The sequence below is a fragment of the Sitophilus oryzae genome, unplaced genomic scaffold (genome assembly GCF_002938485.1).
Source record: "Sitophilus oryzae breed Bouriz unplaced genomic scaffold, Soryzae_2.0 scaffold_1576_pilon_pilon, whole genome shotgun sequence".
NCBI classification, from domain to species: Eukaryota; Metazoa; Arthropoda; class Insecta; order Coleoptera; family Curculionidae; genus Sitophilus; species Sitophilus oryzae.
Window position 1 is genome coordinate 8,179,514 of NW_022146254.1, and position 21,894 is coordinate 8,201,407.

The 21,894-nt window shown below is 33.1% G+C and overlaps 1 protein-coding gene across 1 annotated transcript; it reads right to left on the reverse strand.

The window, feature by feature from the left end:
• Positions 1-1,688: 1,688 nt before the first annotated feature.
• Positions 1,689-20,070, reverse strand: LOC115879348 (glutathione S-transferase theta-3-like). Its single transcript, XM_030896124.1, has 5 exons — positions 19,810-20,070; positions 11,423-11,513; positions 10,994-11,150; positions 2,402-2,585; positions 1,689-2,332 (listed from the first exon to the last, which is right to left on the reverse strand). The coding sequence occupies exons 1-5, from the start codon at positions 19,922-19,924 to the stop codon at positions 2,187-2,189; spliced, it is 693 nt and encodes a 230-aa protein (XP_030751984.1). The 5' UTR covers positions 19,925-20,070; the 3' UTR covers positions 1,689-2,186.
• Between the last annotated feature and the right edge of the window lie 1,824 nt (positions 20,071-21,894).

The following is a 21,894-nucleotide window of genomic DNA, read 5'->3' on the forward strand; positions in this document are numbered from 1 at the left end:
TCCGGAAACTTCGGCAGCGTATTCTGCAGATAAAAATATGTAAAAAAGTTCGTATAAATGTATGTCCTAAAATGCTTAGTTTCGAAGATACAGGGTGTAGAATTTTCATTTTTATTTCGATTTTTTCCAAATATTTTGTGAGGTAACATAAATATTTGGATGAAAATTGGTGTCTCGGAGTTTTTTGACATGAGAAATTTGATTTTGATGTCAATATGACTATTTGTAGAGGGCGCCACCTACACGTATTTTAACTGTTTTGAAGAGTAATAACTTTTTGTCCGTACCTGTATAAAACTACTGAGTGAAAAAATATACATTTCCGCGAATTTTTACGTAAAAAATGTCTCTTGGTAAAAATCGCTACGAGCAACTGTTCACAAGATATTTAGAACGGGAACAGTCAATACATGTCATTATTGACAAAAAATAAACATGTTAAGTAGATAGTTATTTGACTAAAATGATAAATTTGGGAACTTTTTGTTTTTTTAAGTTAATCATAATTTTTTCTTCGAAAAAAAGATAATAAAACAGTTTCTGTTGAACTTCTGGCACAAAAACATTTCAAATTTATGATTTCAGTCGAATAACTATTTAGTTAACATGTTTAACTTATGTCAATGATGACAGGTATTGATAAATTCGATTCCAAATATCTCGAAAACCATTACTTGTAGCGATTTTTACCAAGAGACTTTTTTTACATAAAAAACGTTGTAAATGTATATAAAAACACTAAATCACCACAATACACCAAAACACTTTTACTTTTACACTGGACGCGCGTTTCGCTAACCTTGTTAGCATCATCAGCAGATGATTATAAACTAAAGTACAATCTACAAGTTGAGCGTTTATATACTCGCTCAGTGGGCACCGAGTGGGCGTGGCAAAATCTAGCCAACCGAGTGAGAGCCAACTGAGCGTAACAGTTAGATTTCCGCCACTAGAGTAGTAGGAACAAAGAACTTGAAGGAATTGGACCGTTGACTCTGTTCATACTATCTTTACATTTATTAATTCTGATGCTTTCATATGCATCTAACTGCTAGTCAACGGTCCAATTCCTTCAAGTTCTTTGTTCCTACTACTCTAGTGGCGGAAATCTAACTGTTACGCTCAGTTGGCTCTGACTCGGTTGGCTAGATTTTGCCACGCCCACTCGGTGCCCACTGAGCGAGTATATAAACGCTCAACTTGTAGATTGTACTTTAGTTTATAATCATCTGTTGATGATGCTAACATGGTTAGCGAAACGCGCGTCCAGTGTAAAAGTAAAAGTGTTTTGGTGTATTGTGGTGATTTAGTGTTTTTATTTTGCTGTGTAACACCAAAGGTTCCAACCCTCAACTGTAATAAATGTATATTTTTTTACTCAGTAGTTTTGAACAGGTACGGACGAGAAGTTATTACTCTTTAAACCAGGAAAAAAATATGTAGGTGGCGCCCTCTACAAGTAGGAGTCCTACTAACATCAAAATCAAATTTCTCATATCAAAAAACTTCTAGGCACCAATTTTCATCCAAGTATTGACGTTACTTCATAAATTATTTGGAAAAAATCGAAATAAAAATGAATTTTCTACACCCTGTATTTTCGAAACTAAGCATTTTAGGACATACATTTATACGAACTTTTTTACTTATTTTTATCTGCAGAATATGCTGCCGAAGTTTCTGGAATACAACTCGGACCACCCTGTATATAAAATGTAATGTATATAAATATATAAAAAAAATAAAGAAAATATTATATATTAACTATAGTTTGACCAGCAAGAGAATATAACAGTGTTTTTGATTTTTATGGTTCTAATGTCATCTGTCAAAATCGTCCCTTCCCTCGCTGGACAGACTTTAGCGATAAGGCACGTTAACTAAAGTGATATCAAAAAACATTAACCCGAAATATCATTCATTATTACTGGACAGCTAGGTATTTCCCCGTTAATATAGAAAACTTAAAAAATATTAATTTTTAATATTTTTAAGTTTGGATAATAAAAACACGCCTCTTTGATTCTAACAATAAACAACAATACAAATATATTTTTTAACTGACCAACAAAAATATTATTTAAATATTTTTTTTCAAAAAAGAATACTTAGTAGCTAGTATTGTAAAAGTTGTGCTTATTACATTCATGTGTAAAAAACTTGATCTTTAAGATTTATAAAGTTAATTACATTTTAGCAGCTAAAGTCTTTTTAGCAAATTTATCAACAAAAACATTAGCTTCAGCGAAGAACGGATCACAGTCTTTTTTAACAGAATCTAACCACGATTTCAGTTTTGGACGGTTTTGACATACATCATATCCTGCAATTCCTAAGAAAATGTTAAAAGCCGTTAATTATTACTACATTACAAAAGCTAACAGTATTTTCTTAAACTCACTTGGCTGTTCCAACTCACATGCAGCAAAAATATCTGCAACTGTAAGTGTATTTCCTACAACATACTTGTGTCCCTGACTTAGAAAGAGGTCTTCAAAATCACTTATGCTTCCTAACATGGCACTTTCAAGCCTTTCAATTTTATCATCATCTGGAGGCGACTGGGTAATGTTTGGAATCAACCACTATAATTTTAATAATACAAAAATTAATATTGCTATCTTCATAAAATTAGTAGGTATGTATTTTTCATATAGAATTAAAAAGCGTGAGGGAGAAGTGACGACAGCAAGAGGGCTCTTAAATAATTTTGATTGTGAGTTCTTAATTATCGAAATTTTTTGGAACGAAGTTTTACAGGTAATTTATGTTACTCAAAAATAAAAGTATTTCGGACTTCCATTGTCTTTATTCATTTTGATTAATACAACGTTTCGGTCATTCAGTTCGATCATAAAGTGTAAACTAACCTAATTCCTAAAACTACTGAGTTTTATACTGCGGTCAAGCTTTTACCCGTGAAAAAGTGGGGTGCAGTCAACCGTGAGGTTGTCCACATTGAATGCCTGCATTTGAGCGTTTTATCAGTGGTTGCCATATCGTAGGTATTTCTGTACTAGGGTTGCTAAAAATGTTGTTATTGTTTGCAATAAAAACGGCCTCTTTAAATTTACGCTTTTTCAAATGAGATTCTCTCAGTGGCGTTGCATGAATGTTTGCTTTAGGCATGCACTACGAGGTAATAATAATATTAAAAAGCGTGAGCCCGCAGAAGGCGGATTTTTTTCGGTACTGGGTCCAATTTTCGCCTAGAAATCATTTAAAATCGTTAAAAAACAGCCCTCCCTATGAAAATATGATTTATTTAAAACTAGCGTGTACCCGCGACTTTGTTCACGTCGAATTAATCATTTGTAATGGTGATGATAAAGCAAAGCAAGAATTGCCATTAACATACAAACTGGATAAAATTTTCTCACATTTATGTCAGCATGAGAAAAAACAATATGGCGATATTATCATATTTTGGCAGTTACTATAAATTACCCAACTTTTTGGAACACCCTGTATGATTTTTTAAAAAATTTCAAAATATGTAAAAAAACAAAATAAATTATGCGTGTCCAAGCGTTTTCCCGAAACACTAACCGTTTTTTCAATAACAAATATTGTAATAGTTGAGGGGCGTTTTCACCCTCTTGGAATTTGAGATTCGAGAAACCCCTCCTTATCGAACCTCTACACCCCACAGTCAGTCCATTTGCCAAAAATCAGCTTAAAACGTCAAGCAGTTTAAGCAGAATCGCGATTACTCAATGGTCATATTTTATGAAACACCCTGTATAAATTTTTAAAAAATCTTAAAAGATGTAAAACACCAAAATAAAATATACGTGTTTAAGAGTTTTTCCGAAAAACTCACCAGTTTTTAAATAAAAAATATTCTTAATATTTGAGGGGTGGTTTCACCCCCTTAGAATTCGAGTTTCGAAAAATCCCTTCTTATCGAACCTCTACACCCTAAAGTCAATCCGTTTTCCAAAAATCAGCTTTTTACGCCAAGCGCTTTAAGCAGGATCATGATCAATGACGAGATTTTTAAAATATGTAAAAAACAAAATAAAATATACGTGTTTAAGCGTTTTTTGGGACCGTTTTTTAAATAAAAAACATTGTAATATTTGAGAGGCGGTTTCATCCCCTTGAAACTGGAATTTCGAAAAATCCCTTCTTATCGAACCTCTACACCCTAGAATAAACCTGTATGCCAAAATTGAGCTTCTTACGTTGAGTGGTTTGAGCAGGATCGTGATTAATCAGTGAGTGAGTCACTTAAGCATTTTGGTATATTAGTATAGATTAAACTCCATTCTTCTAGTTTTTTCACAAAAAAATCCATAAAACCTATTCAGAAGTCCAAAACTCAAACTCGAAAAAAAAACAACACTATTCGTCAGCGAAACAGAGACGCGAAAAACTTTCCCGATCTGCAACCTGCGACTAAAACAAAACAATTATTATGCGAGCATGCATAATGTTTCGTGCATGCATTTACCGGGAAAGCAGCGCACACTGTGATATTTTGAACATCTAGCGGAACTTAATTTCAATTCCCAAAAGTTCACTTAATTTGTAAATATTATGTTGAGAAATGTTGATTTTTAGGATCATTTTGACATATTTATGTTTAATTACAACAGCGTTCTGTTTAATTTGTAATTTAGGCACAAATTAGGACCAAAAATAATTATAATTTAAATTAGTATTTCTCTCATACAAAAAAACATAGGGATAACTACGAGTAAATATTGAGAGCTTTGTGACTAAAAAAATATTTAAAAAATATATAAATTAAAAGAACTGATATTAAATAAGTTTAAAATGGCGATCTACAGTTTGTAGTAAAATGACGTTTTAACGAATTTGTGAGATTTATGATGATCATTTTCGAACTCGATTTCGAACTCGGAATTATTCCTATTCTCTTTGTATTCGAAAGAAGCACTGTTAATTATAAAAAAATAAACTGAATTTACCTTCGACGAAGATTCCATTGTTCACACAATACGCAAATGAGTCAAAACACTAAATGTTCGGCAAATACACGCATTGTCTTAAACCGACTTAATGCAAATATCTCCAGAATGTAGATTTAGGTATAGAGAAAACATTTACCATATGAAAAAGATCTAGAATTGCTGCCGGTAGAACGTAAAAATGAAATAATATACCAGGTTTATCATAACATAACATTTTGTATTGGGTTAGATCTGGCAACACTGCAACTCTAATATTATCAAAAAACAGTTTTTACCTATAGCGGAATAAAAATTTCAAATGATTATTTTATTCCGCTCCTAGATATGTCAAATAAACTCGCGTTTATAATCCACATAATAATAGCTTAAGATGGGTGCTTACAGTGCATATTGCAACGAAAATGCATATATAGATCAAAAGGGCAAATTAGGGCAAAAAAATTAAATATTTTTATTCTAAGTATTTATCAAAGAACTTCACAAAAGCAATGTTTACTTGGATACACGTGGATACATTTTTTAAACTCAACGTGAAGTTTTGATTTTATTAAAATATTATCACATATTGACATATCCAAGTAAATGGAGAATAATTCATAATGAATTAACTTGGATTAAGCTTTGCTTTACCTTGTCGAATAGCTGAAAACTGGAGACGATAATAATATGCGCAGCTTTTCTTTTAGAAGCATTAAACACTTGTAACTTACTCGATAAATAACGAATCTGCATGACTAACAATATTTTGTTTTAAGATATGTCAACTGCAAATCAAAGTTAGAGTTGATATAAACAATATAACGGTGCCAATGTTATTTTTTCCGATAATGTTCAACTCCTCAAACATTTAGCTGTAAAAAAATGTCATATTTTTGTACTTTTGTAAAAATTGTTCTTTTGAATTAAGTTCCGCTAGTAAATTAAAATATTAGTGTGCAGCGGCCGAATCCTGTCGAATGGATGTGTGGGTCAGTGACCTCGACGCGCTTCGCGTATCTGTTGTGATTGAATGCACATAATAATCATGCATGCAGTAATTTAAAATTAAGTATTTCCGTATTTTGATACCGATTATGGGATTATGTAGCACAGTATAATATTTACCTGTATCGGCGAGAGCGAGCGGCACGACCGGTCGGAAAGTCGATTGTAGCCGCGCACTGGAGTCGCACGATCGACGGTCGAGAGTGCAGCATAAATTTGAGCATAGACGAGGAGAAGTTTATTCAAATTTAGTCAAATTCATTCGGCATTTCAAAAAATTATAAGTATTATTACTATTTATATTTTTATGCAACTTTTTATATTTTATGCTTTATGATGGAAATTAATATTATTTAGATCTTAACCAAACACACATTTATATATTTAGATCTTAACCCTTAACTGGTCCGGTAATAGATATGTATCATAAACGGTCCGGCGTAGTCTGTGGGACTACGCCTTCTAAAAATTAAAAAAAAAACACAAAAACTAAAAAATAACAAATTTTTTGTTTTATTATATATTATATTATGTAGTATTGAACTAATCTAGACAAAAATGGGTTCAATTAATATAAACTTTAAGAAAATATAGTACAAAATAAAATAACATACATATAAATTTGAAAAAAATAATTAGATTTTTACTAAGCTCTTAAAAATAAAACCAAAGTACTAAAAGTCTTTACATATATAGAAATAAGTTTTTAATACTATATATAAAAACAATTAGTTGTAAAACTGGAGTTAAAGAAAAGGTTTTTAGTTACAGCATGAGGCAAAGTTCATTGTTTTCCTGAACATGTTTTACAAAATGGATTCGTACATTCTAGGCATTAAAAATAATTAACTAGGACATAACATTGTATTTTACTAGGATAAGAACTCTAGGATAAGAACTCTAGGATAAGAATATCCCCATAGGCGTGTTCTGGTTGTACAGGAATTGCAAGTATTCTACCAATTGTAAAGTATATTTCTCTTGGAATATTTGACATTGTCAAACGCATTTGTCTGGTAGATTGTCATATTGTCACTGTCACAGTCCTCATCATATCATTTTAATAGAGTTTCTTCATAATTAGAGTCTCCTAAACGCACTCTTTTCGAAGGCCCGGCCATATTTTACGAAAGTTTGTCACACACAAAATCTTACACAAACGGTCCGGCGTCGTCTGAGAGACTACGGCTTAAGTATCTTCTGCCATAACTTCTAAAAAACTAATCCAGTTTGGGCATAAATATGGCTATCAATCGTTGACCGAGAGGGGAAGGATTAGCTGGAACGCCAATCCTGTAGGCGGTCCCAGTAACTAATGAGAATGAGTTAATTATTTGGCGTAGTCTGTCAGACGACGCCGGACCAGTTAAGGGTTAACAAACCACATAAAATTAGTGAAATAGAGTGGAAGATGGGGATAAAATATACTACATGACTCTTAGCTTGACCGATTTTAACAAATTTGGTATAATTCAAAAGGGTTTAATTTGTTCTTTGTTCTTAAAAAGCTTTGTTTTTAGCTAGATATGAAAAATAGTCAAATAAAACTTCTATTTTTAGTTTTTTAATCTAAATAAGTGTCATTACAAACATTTATATATAGCTTTTATTTTAAGTTTTTAAAATCTTTGTTTTAAGTCAGTAGTAAATAAAACGAAACTTGTGTTTACATTTTGTTTAATGATTGACGTTTCGATCAATTTTATGTATAACTAATTTTCTACGTTTGTGGTAAGAAAAAAATATATATTAAACACATTGTTAGTGATAAAATTGTATTGTATATTATAGATTCTGAAGAAGGCCGAATTAAAATTAGTCGAAACGTCAATCATTAAACAAAATGTAAACACAAGTTTCGTTTTATTCACTTCTTCTTCTTAAAGTGCATTCTCCATTCAGTGAAGATCGGCAACAACCATGGCAAATTCCTCTCTATTTTTCGCTCTTCTCAGCAAAGTATGTCTGTAGTCCAGGCCTGTCCAATCTCTGATGTTCTTCAGCCAGGAGCATTGCCGTCGTCCGAGTCCGCGCTTTCCTTCAATTTTACCCTCGATGATGAGCTGAAGGAATTCATACTTGCTATGTCTCATGATATGGCCCAAATAGGCTGCTTTCCTCTTTTTATTATGTCGAGGAGTTCTCGGTCCTTGTTCATTTGGTTTAGAACTCGTTCATTCGAGACACGGTCAGTCCATGGTATTCTCAGCATTCTGCGATATACCCACATCTCAAATGCTTCCAACTTATTCATTGCGCTTACTTTGAGTGTCCATGACTCAACCCCGTAGAGAAGTGTGGAAAGTACGTAGCACTTGACGAAGTTGTCTTTTATATGGATGTTGAGATGTTTATCGCACATTGTTCACAAAAAATTCACTACTGACTTAAAACCAAGATTTTAAAAACTTAAAATACAATAAAAAAGTCAAAGAAAATTGAAAAAAGAAAAAAAAATAGTACCGTATTATCGAAAAGGAACGGCATCAGCGATAGCCATGAAATGAAGGTCGGTGCCATTTTATATGTAAATTTATATAGGAAATGTCATCAATCGTCATTTCCCATCCAATTGGACGCCGTTTTTTTCTATCATACGTAGGTATATGTACAAATATTTTATTCAAACATAAATATTATTTTCTCTATTTGTACCTTGTACGGAACGATCCACATAGTAACATAGGATGACTATTTATCAGCTGTTATTACTAACGTCAAAACAAACCACAAATTAAATAATATGATAAGTTTTTTGACGATATTTAAATTCGATTTTCAAAATAATGTGAGATAATCAAAACGAGATGAGAAATAAATGGGTTTAATCGGAAGATTTTCTAATTCAGTTATTGAATAAGTGTAGTAAACAATATAGGTTACGTGCTTGTAAGAAATTTTTATAAAGAACCGCATATTAAGTATGATATGGTCTCGTACACTTTCGATTAATAATTCATCGAACATGTTTAATGTAAAACCGCTCCACTAAAAACAGTCGCTCGGCGTAGACTATTCGTCCCCCTCCCATGCCTTCTCTGATTTCGCCTGATGGCGCGAGTACCGCCGATAGCTCGAAGCGCACCGAGCGCACCGATCTAATGCGGTGCGCGGGCTTACATTTATTTCAACGTAAACTGAAAATTATGTGCCGCTCGCTCTCGCCGATATCCATTCAGTGCGCGCGGAGCTTTATTAATAGTAGATTTTTAAAGCATTCTTAGGCATGCAGTGCATGCGTTGCATTCATGGAGGATTCGCCCCTGGGTTCTCTGTGGACAACCTGAGCTTTTGACTACTTTATATTATGCCGTTTTGACCAAACATGGTCCGCAATACCTGATTTCACTGTTTCATCTTTTTGTACATGTTTTTTATCCTCGCTCGTGAGTCGTACATTTAGAGGCCGTTTAGTCTCTCCAATATACGACTCACCCAAAGCTTCCTAACTCACCGTATTCACAAGATAGCTGGTAGATACAATCTCTCTGTTGTTTCGATGACTCCGGTCTTGTTTTTGTTAGGACACTTCTTAGAGTCGATCCAGATTTGAAGACAAGTTTTAATTTTATACTTTTTGACTATTCGCCTGATCTTTTCTGACGTTCCTTTTACATTGGAATAGTCATCACAAATAGGCATCAGTGTGTTAATCAAAATAAATAAAGAAAATGAAAGTCCGAAATTCTTTTATTTTCAATACTGAATCATTGTCTACCACATTCAATAAAACGTAATTTATGTTACATCTCATTTACTGCAGAAAAAAGAAATAGACCTTTTGCAAGTGGTATCTTTTATGAAGAAACTAAAAGAAATTAATTTCATTAAGAAACGATGTATATTGTAATGCTCTGGTTAAGACTGCTAAAACTAAGTGAAATAAAATATTCAAAATTCAAAGAACAAACTAAATATTAAAAACAGTATCTACGACAATTTTCTGTAGTAATTACGCCGGTCGCAGCCATAGATAAGGCCGGATCCGTCGTCTTGTATATCTCGGAACTGCAGACTGAATGTGGACTGAATACTGCTGAATAGATTCCCGTGAAGGGTCCCCTCTAGGTCCTATCGGTCCGGGACAACATACGTCTGGCCCATTCCCGCCTATAGCATCGGTCTGCGTTCGCGCTTGGCAATCCGTCGGTGAACTAGTCTCTATTTAGTTCCTCTAGTTCCTTTCGGTCCGAGACCGACAACATACGGCTGGCACTCTCCACACCCGCCTAGCATCGAGCTACAATCGCGTTAGCCGATCCGTCCTATTATTATATCTCGGTCACAGCAGGGACGCATATACGGGAGAGGTAATGGGGGTAATTACCCCTCCCGGGAAGAAATTTATAATTAAGAAAATGTGGTATAAAATAAAATTAAGTTTATTTTTTATATATAGTCACAATACCTTTGAGCGAAAATTTAATTTAAATCTATTACCTACTTTATCTAAATATTGCCACTACCCCTCCCAGACTCACTCTCTGGATGCGTCACTGGGTCACAGTATCTGTCCTCGAAATAGGTCCTGAGGAACTAATCTTTTAAAAATTCAGAAACTAGTTCCTTTCGTTCCGGGGTCGGAATAGTTCAATGGAGCTAGTTCTTTCACGAACTACATACCTCTAGTTAAACTTGGATCGGTCGCGCAAAGACTGGCGTCATACTCGCGTTCTAAAATTCGCATGTAGATGCTTATAATAGATGCTTCCACTGTGCAACCAGCCTTACACGTAAATTTAGTAGATTTTACAAAACATGTTTTGCACTATTTTCCATATTTTCCCAGCTTACATTTCCGTGGCAATAAATCTGGACAGAAATAGGGGGATCACGGATATAAAACACTTAAGTCTGAAGATAAAGCGACTTGTTTTAATAAAAAAGTGATTATAAAATTTGCCAAGAGCAAAGAACATATGATAGACCATAAATATTTATAACAAATAGATAGGTAAATATTAATTTAAAATCTTACTAAAATTTAAGGTCCCTTTATAACTTTTACCAGGAGCCACCACTGCCAGAAAAATAATTTTAATGGTACACTTTTAATATCAGATTCTTACCTTATACCAAAAATATTGAGCACAATGAAGTCTAATATTTAAATGCTGCCATTCCAAAAACTCATCGACTTTGGCTTGTTCTTTAGCGCCTGAGGGATATAAATAATCTGGTACGTTATCTTTATATTGTTTTGAGAGATACCTAACAATTGCTATACTAAAATAAAAAATATATTTCTAATAGAGTATAAGAACCAGTGGCGCAACTAGATACAGATTTTTAAGGAGGCTCAAGTCTTTTTGGGGAGGCTTAGGTCACTATAAGATAATATTGATTTGATGTTAAAAACAATTTTAATTGATCTGCACCAGTCATCTGGGGGGAGGGAGGCTAAGCCCCCTAGCCCCCTCTAGTTGCGCCACTGATAAGAACTGAAAGAATAATATACATGAAAGTAGTAAATCAATAGGTAATTTAAACTTTAAAACCTTTCTGCTAATTTAAAATCTCCATGATGAATAAAAGGCACTTTTTGAAATTTATTGAAATTCTGTTTGAAATCATCAGTGCGATGTTCACCTAAAATGTTTAATTAAATAAATGGTAAAGGTGTGGATCCGGTGGCTGACCTTGAAGCCCATATTTGCTGCATTTGATCATCGATACTACGCAAGCGCACATCGTCGATGTTGCCAAATTGCAGTTTATTTTCGCACTATTTGCAGTTGAAATTTTTTTTGAGTGTTAATCAATAATAATACAAATTCTATAATTAATTTTATAATTTCAGATTTAGCTTGATATCCAAAATTAGGGAATGATATATAAAATTGTAATAATAATAACATTTATTTATATATTTACATTAGAATTAAAAATTATCATTTACGGATATTTTCTTAATGGTTTTAAACTTATTAGAATTATTTTATTTCTTTCAAGTTATTTAATTTCTAGTTATTTACAGGCAACAATAGTTTTGATTATATGTATTGATGTATTGAAGTACTATCATGACGAGTCTTATAGAACAATACACGTCAATGGGAGATAGAGGTAACATTTTACTGTGATTTTACCTATAATTTTACTAATATAATATACTTTGATTATAATGTTTGTATCAAAATTTCTTAAAAATATCAAGTTAGTGGATTAATAGCAATTTTAGACATATATTTTATCGAAGAGTGTGGTGATAAGACTTATGTTTTATCTTTTTCTCTTTAGAAGGGAGATGGTTTGTGTCGTAGAATACATTACAGTATTTAATATCGTGTACTTTGATATTCTTTTCTTAATCTACTGTAATTTCTTGTTTTCTATAATGCCAAATCTTGACAATATGGTGAAGGTTGAGTTTTGATCTTATTACTTTTATACCTGTGTTTATACAAGACCAAATTAAGACTTAGTTAGTTTGTGATTTATATTAAGATCTTTCTTATAATATTTGTTATGTCTTAATCTTAATACTATATTATGCTTTGTCTGGAAAATAAATGTTAAAATATCTTAATTTTGCATATCCTATTCCATCCTTCCATTAGGAAAAATATGGTTTATAAATCATATATGCTAAGAAAATCACATAAATTAGGTGTAAGAATAGAGAAATCTTAAGGTAGCAGAAAAATGCAATATATGTATAAGCAGAATTAAACAAGGTAACTGTTAATGTTGCTGAAGCTGATTCTACAATTTTAATTACGGAGGCTAAAAGGCCTTTTAAGGCCTCCGTAGTTTTGATGGAATGTTAGAAAAAACTATTATGAACATGACATAGAGCTACAGCATTTAAAAATTAAAAAAAAGAAAAAACTTGGACACATCCCTTTTAATTTCCCGAATTTTTAATAAAGCTCTTTTTTAACGTAGCATAATAATCTAGAGCAATTAGATTAATTATAGGAATCTAGTGTTTTATTTCTATTTAATTTTATTGACTATGAAAATACATAATAAGCGTTTACGTGTTGTGCAAAATATTAAAATAATAATATAAATAATATACCGCGTACTATGATTGAAAAAAAAATGGCGTCAACGATGACTATGAAATGAAGATCGCTGTCATTTTATATGGGAAATGCTCTCAATCGTTATTTCCCAACCAACTGAACGCCGTTTTGCGATCATACGGTATATATTGACAAAAAAAAACACTCAAAAGCACATATTTGTTTTCTACTGAAAATATTTCCAAAATAACTTGCAATCAGGCAACATTGAAGATGTACGCATGCGTAGTGTCTGTGACTATATGCAGCAAAAACTCGTTTCAAGGTCAGCCACCGGATCCACACCATTACCAAATAAATAAAATTATTTTCATTAAAATACAGTGGCACAGCTTAAAAACCCTTTTACCTCAAAATAAGGTAATGGTGTGGATCCGGTGGCTGACCTTGAAACGAGTTTTGGCTGCATATAGTTACAGATACTACGCATGCGCACATCTTCGATGTTGCCAGATTGCGAGTTATTTTGGAATTATTTTCAGTAGAAAACAAATATGTGCTTTTCAGTGTTTTTTGTCAATATATACCGTATGATCGAAAAAACGGCGTCCAGTTGGCTGGGAAATGACGCTTGAGGACATTTCCCATATAAAATGACAGCGATCTTCATTTCATAGTCATCGCTGACGCTATTTTTTTTTTCAATCATAGTACGCGGTATATTATTTATATTATTATTTTAATATTTTGCACAACACGTGAACGCTTATTATGTATTTTCATAGTCAATAAAATTATATAGAAATAAAACTCTAGATTCCTAGCTAGATTATTATGCTACGTTTAAAAAGTGCTTTATTAAAAATTCGGGAAATTAAAAGGGATGTGTCCAAGTTTTTTCTTTTTTTTTTTTATTTTTTAAATGCTGTAGCCAGGGTTTGGAAGTAGTTAATTAAGACGTAATTTGCCTGATTAACTACGTGTAGTTTTTCTTCAAAAACTACGTCTTTTCCCGTTCATTAACTACATGAAAACTACGTTAATAAACTATGTATTGATATTATGAATAATTTTACTTTGTATGAGGGGTCTAAATAATATGATGTGTGAATATTATATTTAAAGCCATATTTCTTCTGTTTTCTTAAATACATTGTGTTTTTTAAAGCTTCAACGTATTATAACCTCACCTCAAATCTTTAATATTTGAAAGTCGCATACATAGGTTTCATAAACTACACCCTCTACATAAACTACATTAACTACATGTAATGTAGTTTATACCCCCCTGTAACCTGTAAACCTTCAAACCTTAAAAGGCCTTTTAGCCTCCGTAATTAAAATTGCAGAATCAGCTTCAGCAACATTAACAGTTACCTTGTTTAATTCTGCTTTATATTGCATTAATTTTTCTGCTACATTAAGATTTCTCTAATCTTACACATAATTTATGTGATTTTCTTAGCATATATGATTTATAAACCATTTTTTTCCTAATGGAAGGATGGAATAGGATATGCCAAATTAGAATATTTTAACATTTATTTTTCAGACCAAGCATAATATAGTATTAAGATTAAGACATAACAAATATTATAAGAAAGATCTTAATATAAATCACAAACTAAGTCTTAATTTAGTCTTGTATTTCTATTATTATTATTATTATTATTATAAAACTAATAAGATCAAAACTCAACCTTCACCATATTGTCAAGATTTGGCATTATAGGAAACAAGAAATTACAGTAAATTAAGAAAAGAATATCAAAGGACACGATATTAAATACTGTAATGTATTCTACGATACAAACCATCTCCCTTCTAAAGAGAAAAAGATAAAACATAAAGCTTATTTTAGTCTTATCAACACACTCTTCGATAAAATATATGTCTAAAATTGCTATTAATCCACTAACTTGATATTTTTAAGAAATTATGATACAAACATTAATTATAATCAAAGTATATTATATTAGTAACATTATAGGTAAAATGTTACCTCAATCTCCGATTGGCGTGTATTGTTCTATAATAAGAGTCGTCATATGGTACTTAGTAATTTCAAAACATCAATACATATAATCAAAACTATTGTGGCCTGTAAATAACTAGAAATTAAATAACTTCAAAAGAAATAAAATAATTCTAATAAGTTTAAAACCATTAAGAAAAAATCCGTAAATGATAAATTTTAATTCTAATGTAAATATATAAATAAATGTTATTATTATTACAATTTTATATATTCATAATACTTTCATTTCACAAACTTCATTATCCTTCTTACCTTAATTTTGGATATCAAGATTGTAAGAGTCTCAATTTATTTTTCTTTGGTTCAGTGAAAAATAAATAGCCTTACTGGCGTACAGTAGTAAATTTAAATCTCTCGGGCGCCACCTCTGTTCTTTATAGTGGAAGAGGTCCACGTTTCGCCAATACGGGTAGCTTTTATACAGTGGAGATACCAGGGAGTGATGAAATGAAAAGAAATAAAACACACAGTTAACTATAACATAACATTAAGGCTTTATTTAATTAATTAACTATATGCTAAATACCCCAGGAAGTTTCACGACTTTACATTGTAGTGAAAGTGAAAGAAAATTTATAGTTAATGACTCGTAAAATAAAATTTACAACAACAATCGAGCACCTCTAGAGTTTTGACCGTATAATCTCGATATGCAACTCACTGTCCGATTTAATCACGCGAATTCAAAGCGCGTTTTTGACATGACGTTCTAGTAAATAAAACGACGCGAGTTTCTAACCGGCGTCTAACTTAACGGCGTCCTAGTAAACACAGATGTGTACGTACCGGAGCGATATACTATTTTATAACCCGACTTTCTAAACGTCGGCGACGTCGTTATGCTGGATTCAGAGTTCCGTAGCCGTAAGACGTAAGCCGTATCGTTAAGACGCAAGGGATATCGACCTTCACAATCATATGATTGCGTTCATAGATCTCCGTATGCCGTAAGCCGAATGCCGTAAGACGTAAGAAATGAACCAATTTTAATTCTTACGTTACGTCTTATCGAATCGGGTGTTGTCGGCTAGGTTCGGTGGTACTCGGTAGCCATTTCTACAACTTTTATAATATATTTCACAGATATTTCACTTCGGCAACGAAAATATAATTGTCCGTGACCATTTTAGTTCAATTAAATTAATAATAACAAAATAAATAAGGAGTATTATAGTTTTATTCACAACATTCACAACCCAAACAACAACATAACCTATTAAAAACGGTAATGCGCACGCTTACGATGAAGTTATCGTTACGTCTTACGGCAACTATGAATTGCTTTCCTTGCGTCTTAAGTCTTACGGCTAACGATACGGCTTACGTCTTACGGCTACGGAACTCTGAATCCAGCATTACAGACGTCCCGGGATAAACAAACGCGAGCCCTGGATCGTTCGCAGCAGAACGAAACGGCGTCCTGTGGGATAATTACGCACCCGAGCCCTGAATCGTGCGCAGTAGAACGAAACGGCGTCCTGTGGGATAGATACGCACGCGAGCCCTGAATCGGTCGCAGTAGGACGAAACGGAGTCCTGTGGGATAGGTACGCACGCGAGCCCTGAATCGTTCGCAGTAGGACGAAACGGAGTCCTGTGGGATAGGTACGCACGCGAGCCCTGGATCGTGCGCAGTAGAACGAAACGGCGTCTCGGTTAGTCGCCTGGATAAGCGCAGTCCACACCGCCCGGTCAGGACCACCTCGGGATGTCGGCGAGATCCCACGGCGCTCCTGATGAGAATACGGGAACTACAGAACCAGTCGCGGGATAGACGAGATCCTGCTTTAGTTCCAAGAACATTCGCGACCCGGGTATTTACTGTACTACCTTAACCGCTATCTGTCTCCCTTTTTAATAAAAGAAATCGGTCTTCGCGTCCACGGGATCCGTTCAGCTCCCCTACCTGCTAGAAGACGGTTGGCCCTGAACGAATACAAGTTTTTACTAGCTAATGCGATCGCGCGTTCTAACTATCTCTGTCTCCCTTTTTAATAAAAGAAATCGGTCTTCGCGTCCACGGGATCCGTTCAGCTCCCCTACCTGCTAGAAGACGGTTGGCCCTGAACGAATACAAGTTTTTGCTAGCTAATGCGATCGCGCGTTCTAACTATCTCTGTCTCCCTTTTTAATAAAAGAAATCGGTCTTCGTATGGATCCGTTCAGCTCCCCTACCTGCTAGAAGACGGTTGGCCCTGAACGAATACAAGTTTTTGCTAGCTAATGCGATCGCGCGTTCTAACTATCTCTGTCTCCCTTTATCCCTATAACGCGTCAAGGCAGTAAAGTAAACGGTATTAACAATAAAAAAGAATACGACCTACTCTCGATCACTTTGGCGGTGGGTGCTTACCTTATACAATACGGCGGCAGGCGGCAGGCGGCTGGCAGCTGGCAGCAGGACACTTGGCAGGGCACCCGGACTCGAACTTCACTGTTCACGTGCGACCACACAACTCACTCTGTAGTGCCAGTACTGCCGAGGTACTCGACTACGGTCCCTCCACTCAACCTGCACTGGTAGGGAGAGCGGCGTAAACGTCTCGGTTTCTCGCACCGAACCACGGCGACCAAAACCGATCAAAACTCTCTTACAAAATGGAAATTAAATATTTAACTTATTTAATTCAACAATAGAAACATTAATGAAGTTCATTACAATAATGAGTTAACAATAAAATACCCTGCCTGTCATTATTACAAGAGAATCAAGTCTCTATTATTCTAGTATAATATTAATATAATATACAGGGTGGCCCAGAAATTTTATGAACTTCATTACAAGATAAATCTGAAATTATAAAATTAATTATAGAATTTGTAGTATTATTGATTAATACGCAAAAAAAATGTTCAACTGCAAATAATTCGAAAATAAACTGCAATTTGGCAACATCGACGATGTGCGCTTGCGTAGTATCGATGATCAAATGCAGCAAATATGGGCTTCAAGGTCAGCCACCGGATCCACACCTTTACCCAAAATAATTTTGATGTTGACCTTCAAACTTATTACCATTTTAAATAGGTAAGTAACAGCGCTTTCAGATGGAGCGGAGCGTCCGCGCGTACCGTCCGCGAGTTCCATGAGTTCTTGTTATTACCGATTCTGAACCGTCCTAGAGCTCTGCAGCGCATGCGCAAATGAAATAATGTCTTCATATTTCCCTCTGCGCATACGCATCACAGTTCTAGGACGGTTCAGAATCGGTAATAACAAGAACCCGAACAAAGTTTATAGCTTTGTTCGGGTTTTTCTTATTACCGATTCTGAACCGTCCTAGAACTGTGATGCGTATGCACAGAAGGAAATATGGATAAATTATTTCATTTGCGCATGCGCTGCAGAGTCCTAGGACGGTTCAGAATCGGTAATGACAAGAACCCGAACAAAGCTTATAGGGGTTTTCGGAAATAAAATCCTAGATTAGGTAGTTTACTAATCAGCTGTTCCAAGATCAGTGCTGAGAGTAATCAGCTGGTAGTTTAATTACGAACGGTTGGATAATTAGATTTACCGGGTTAACAGTCACATTTAAATATACCGTATGATCGAATAAAAACGGCGTCAGCGATGGCTATGAAATGAAGATCGCTGTCATTTTATATGTAAATTTATATAGGAAATGCCATCGATTGTCATTTCCAAGCCAACTGGACGCCGTTTTTATTCGATCATACGGTATTTCGTAAAAAGAGATAAATTAAACAAATAATCCTAATATCCCCCCTTAACGATTGTATAAGATCTATTTTTATCCTATTTGTTTTGCTTTAAGTATACTTTTTAGTTTCTGTAAGACTATTTTTTATAAAAACAAAATGTGTTTTATTTTAGGCTTTTTTTAAAATTATGCCATTTAAAACAAAAACACTATAAACTTTATTTTAATCATTTATTTACTGCCAACAATACATAATAAACATTCCATCATATTAATAATAAAAAAATATATCAATTTTTATCTATCAATTGTGATGAAAATTTTCAGAATTGTCTATCAAGTTCTATTCTTTCATTATGCCTGGCTATTTTAATCTAAATGTTTTAAACCACTTTTCTGTAGTTGAGTTTTAATTTTTTTCCTATTGGGTGTCTCCGATAGTGCTTTTTCGCAATCAGTATCTTTAGAATTACTTGTTGGTTTTTTATTTATTTAAAATCTAGAGTTACTTGATGCTATGCTGATTGGCTCATTTTTGCGGTACACTAAGAAAATATCATGTATTTGATCAACATTAGATAAAGGGATTTCGGACAAAACGGTTATTAAAAAACTTTATACTTCTATGCGGACCGTTACGTTTAAAATTACCCTAGAAATGATCAGCTGATTAATTCTACCCACCTCGTTAGGAGGGTTAGTAGGATCACAACATATGGCAAAAAAATCGAGTTATTCGGATCACTTTCCGAACGCATTGACTCGTTTTGAGATCACTTTTCGAACGTCTGGATTAGTAATCCTATCAATCCGATCAATCAGATCACAGTTTCCGAAAACCCCTTATATGAACGATTTCACATGGGTCGCGTATGCTCCATATATTGAAAAAAAATCCGCGCGTACTGTCCGCTCCATCTGAAAGCGGTGTAAATATATTTTAAAATAAATTAGTCCATCTACTATAAAAATTAACTATTTAATTGTATATAAATATCGCTAATAACCAGCTAATATCTAATAAAAGTAACTACACACTAGGAGGAACTCAGGTTTATCTCTAGAGAGAGATTAGCTACGCCACTGTTAAAGTGCTACATTCTTTTTAAATTAATAATGATTATTTTTTCTCATTTCATTCTATTATACCCCTATATTATACTAAACAAATAGTAATTTTTAATGCATATTAATCAACATAATATACCTACCTTTTCTTAAAGCCACAGCGTAGGGTTCAAAGGGTATTTTAGTAATTTTTAAAAATACATAAACGGCTCTTGAAGGCTGAGACATTAAATCAAAGTAATATTTTAATGCAGACATTATAAATAAGAAAAACAATAAGAAAAGAACGATAAGTAAACTTTAAAAATTAAGTTCTGACGATTCAAATAAACATAAAATAAACACAAAAATATCAACAAACGCAGCTGATCGTCTGTTGTCAGTTGCTCTTTAAATTATTTTGAGGTTAATTTCATTCTATGACTGCCAACCGTTAATAAATAAAATATAAAACCAGCAATTTTTTTTGAAGTTTTGTATAATAATAATATAATGCTTAAATTTTTTTGTAAATAAGGTATATATAGAGATGTATATATACTTAGATATTTCTTGTACTATAAGATAAATTAATTGCTATCCATTGCTATCTATAATTACATAATTTAGCCTTATAAAAGTTACTAAATAATTTTATAACCAAATAAATTTGCAGTTGGTACGATTTTTTCACATTACAGTGACGCAATGCCTTCTATTAAAAGATCAGCCTCCGGGCGGACTTTTGTTTACTTCATCAGCTGTACATACTTAGATATTGGGTTAGATTCCGTTTCATATTTTGTCGGTTGATTTTTGGTTTTAACTCTTTGATTTTTGGTATTATTTATTATTGTAGTGCAAAAAACTAATTATTTTGGTGTTGAACTGACATAAACTACTACCAGATATATGGTCACTCTCGGTTTCGCACAAAAAAATAGAAATTTTAAAAATTACACGTTGTGCAAGTGATTTAACCTAAAAGTGCCCATACATTTTTTACTTATCGTGATTTTTGTGTGTGTTTTTTTAAGACTCTAACAATTCATCAATAAAGCTTAAGTGGAGTGTGTTATTGGTGCTATGCCTCATCTTTGTTGTGTTCCTGGTGGAAAGGATGGTTACTAAGGATAGTTATTATACTAGGCAGCCTAAAGTGTCCGGAAGAGCAAGAAAAGTGGGTACGAGTTATAAATCAAGAGAATTTTATTGAAAATATCTTTAATAAATTTAAAAAATAATATTCTCCCATGATGGTATTAATGAAAACTGGACAATTATGTTTATTTTATTCATATTGTGGAATCTCCACTCCAAGTGTTGCTGGTTCAGCTTCGATAGATTCAAACACGTAAGTAGGTATTATGATCTAGGGAAAAATAAAGAATATGTGTATTAGAGATCATGAAAAGATTATTATTTTGAGTTCAAATTTTAAAAAGATTTTTGTAAAGACAAGACTGATACAGTTTAAAAGAAGAATGTGTTTTTGTTTGATAATATATAATGTATGTTAAGCATAACATATATTTGTTCAGTAATTTTAATGAATAGTATTGATTATTTATAATACCAAATTAATATCAAATATTTAAGTGATGGCTGAATACAATATGAATAAAATAACAATAAAATTGGTATATTTGCATAATACAAAATTAAGTTTTAAGAATAAAGGTGTTACTAAAAATACTAAGAAATTCATATTTCTTTGTTTTAATTGGTCTAATGTTATTTACATTTTACGTAAGAATTATACCGTATTATCGAAAAAATCGGCGTCTAGTTGGCTTGGAAATGAACATCGATGACATTCCCTAAATAACTGTACACATAAAATAATTAACTAGAATTTTACAATCTTGGAAAATTTGATATTCTTGAACCTTGATTCTAAATATTCTAAATTTTTGATTTTCTTGGAATTTAGGTTCGGGAAAAACGCTGATTGATTTTTCATTTGGTTTTCATTATTTTTATTTGGTTTAAAAACGGTTCGGCTAACATTATAGCCTCCATCAGTGTTGTGTCATATGAAAAAATAGTGTCGAATATAATCCAAAAAATTGCATATAAAATATGCACACCACGCACATAATGTTTACTGCGTACTCCATAGTCAATGTAGATAATTTTAGTGTTAAGAATAATAATTTTAAAAAATATGTGGTCATCTTTTGATAAGTTTATATTAGTTTATTAATTGCAGTAAACATTATGAGGTGTGAATTATATTGTATATGTAA

Excerpts from the sequence above, each read along its gene's own strand:
- LOC115879348 (XM_030896124.1), bottom strand. The coding sequence starts at position 19,924 with ATGTCTGCATTAAAATATTACTTTGATTTAATGTCTCAGCCTTCAAGA. Across the intron at positions 11,514-19,809 it reads CGCTGTGGCTTTAAGAAAAG|GTGAACATCGCACTGATGAT; the intron begins GTAGGTATATTA and ends TAAACATTTTAG. Across the intron at positions 2,586-10,993 it reads CTCAATATTTTTGGTATAAG|TGGTTGATTCCAAACATTAC; the intron begins GTAAGAATCTGA and ends TTAAAATTATAG.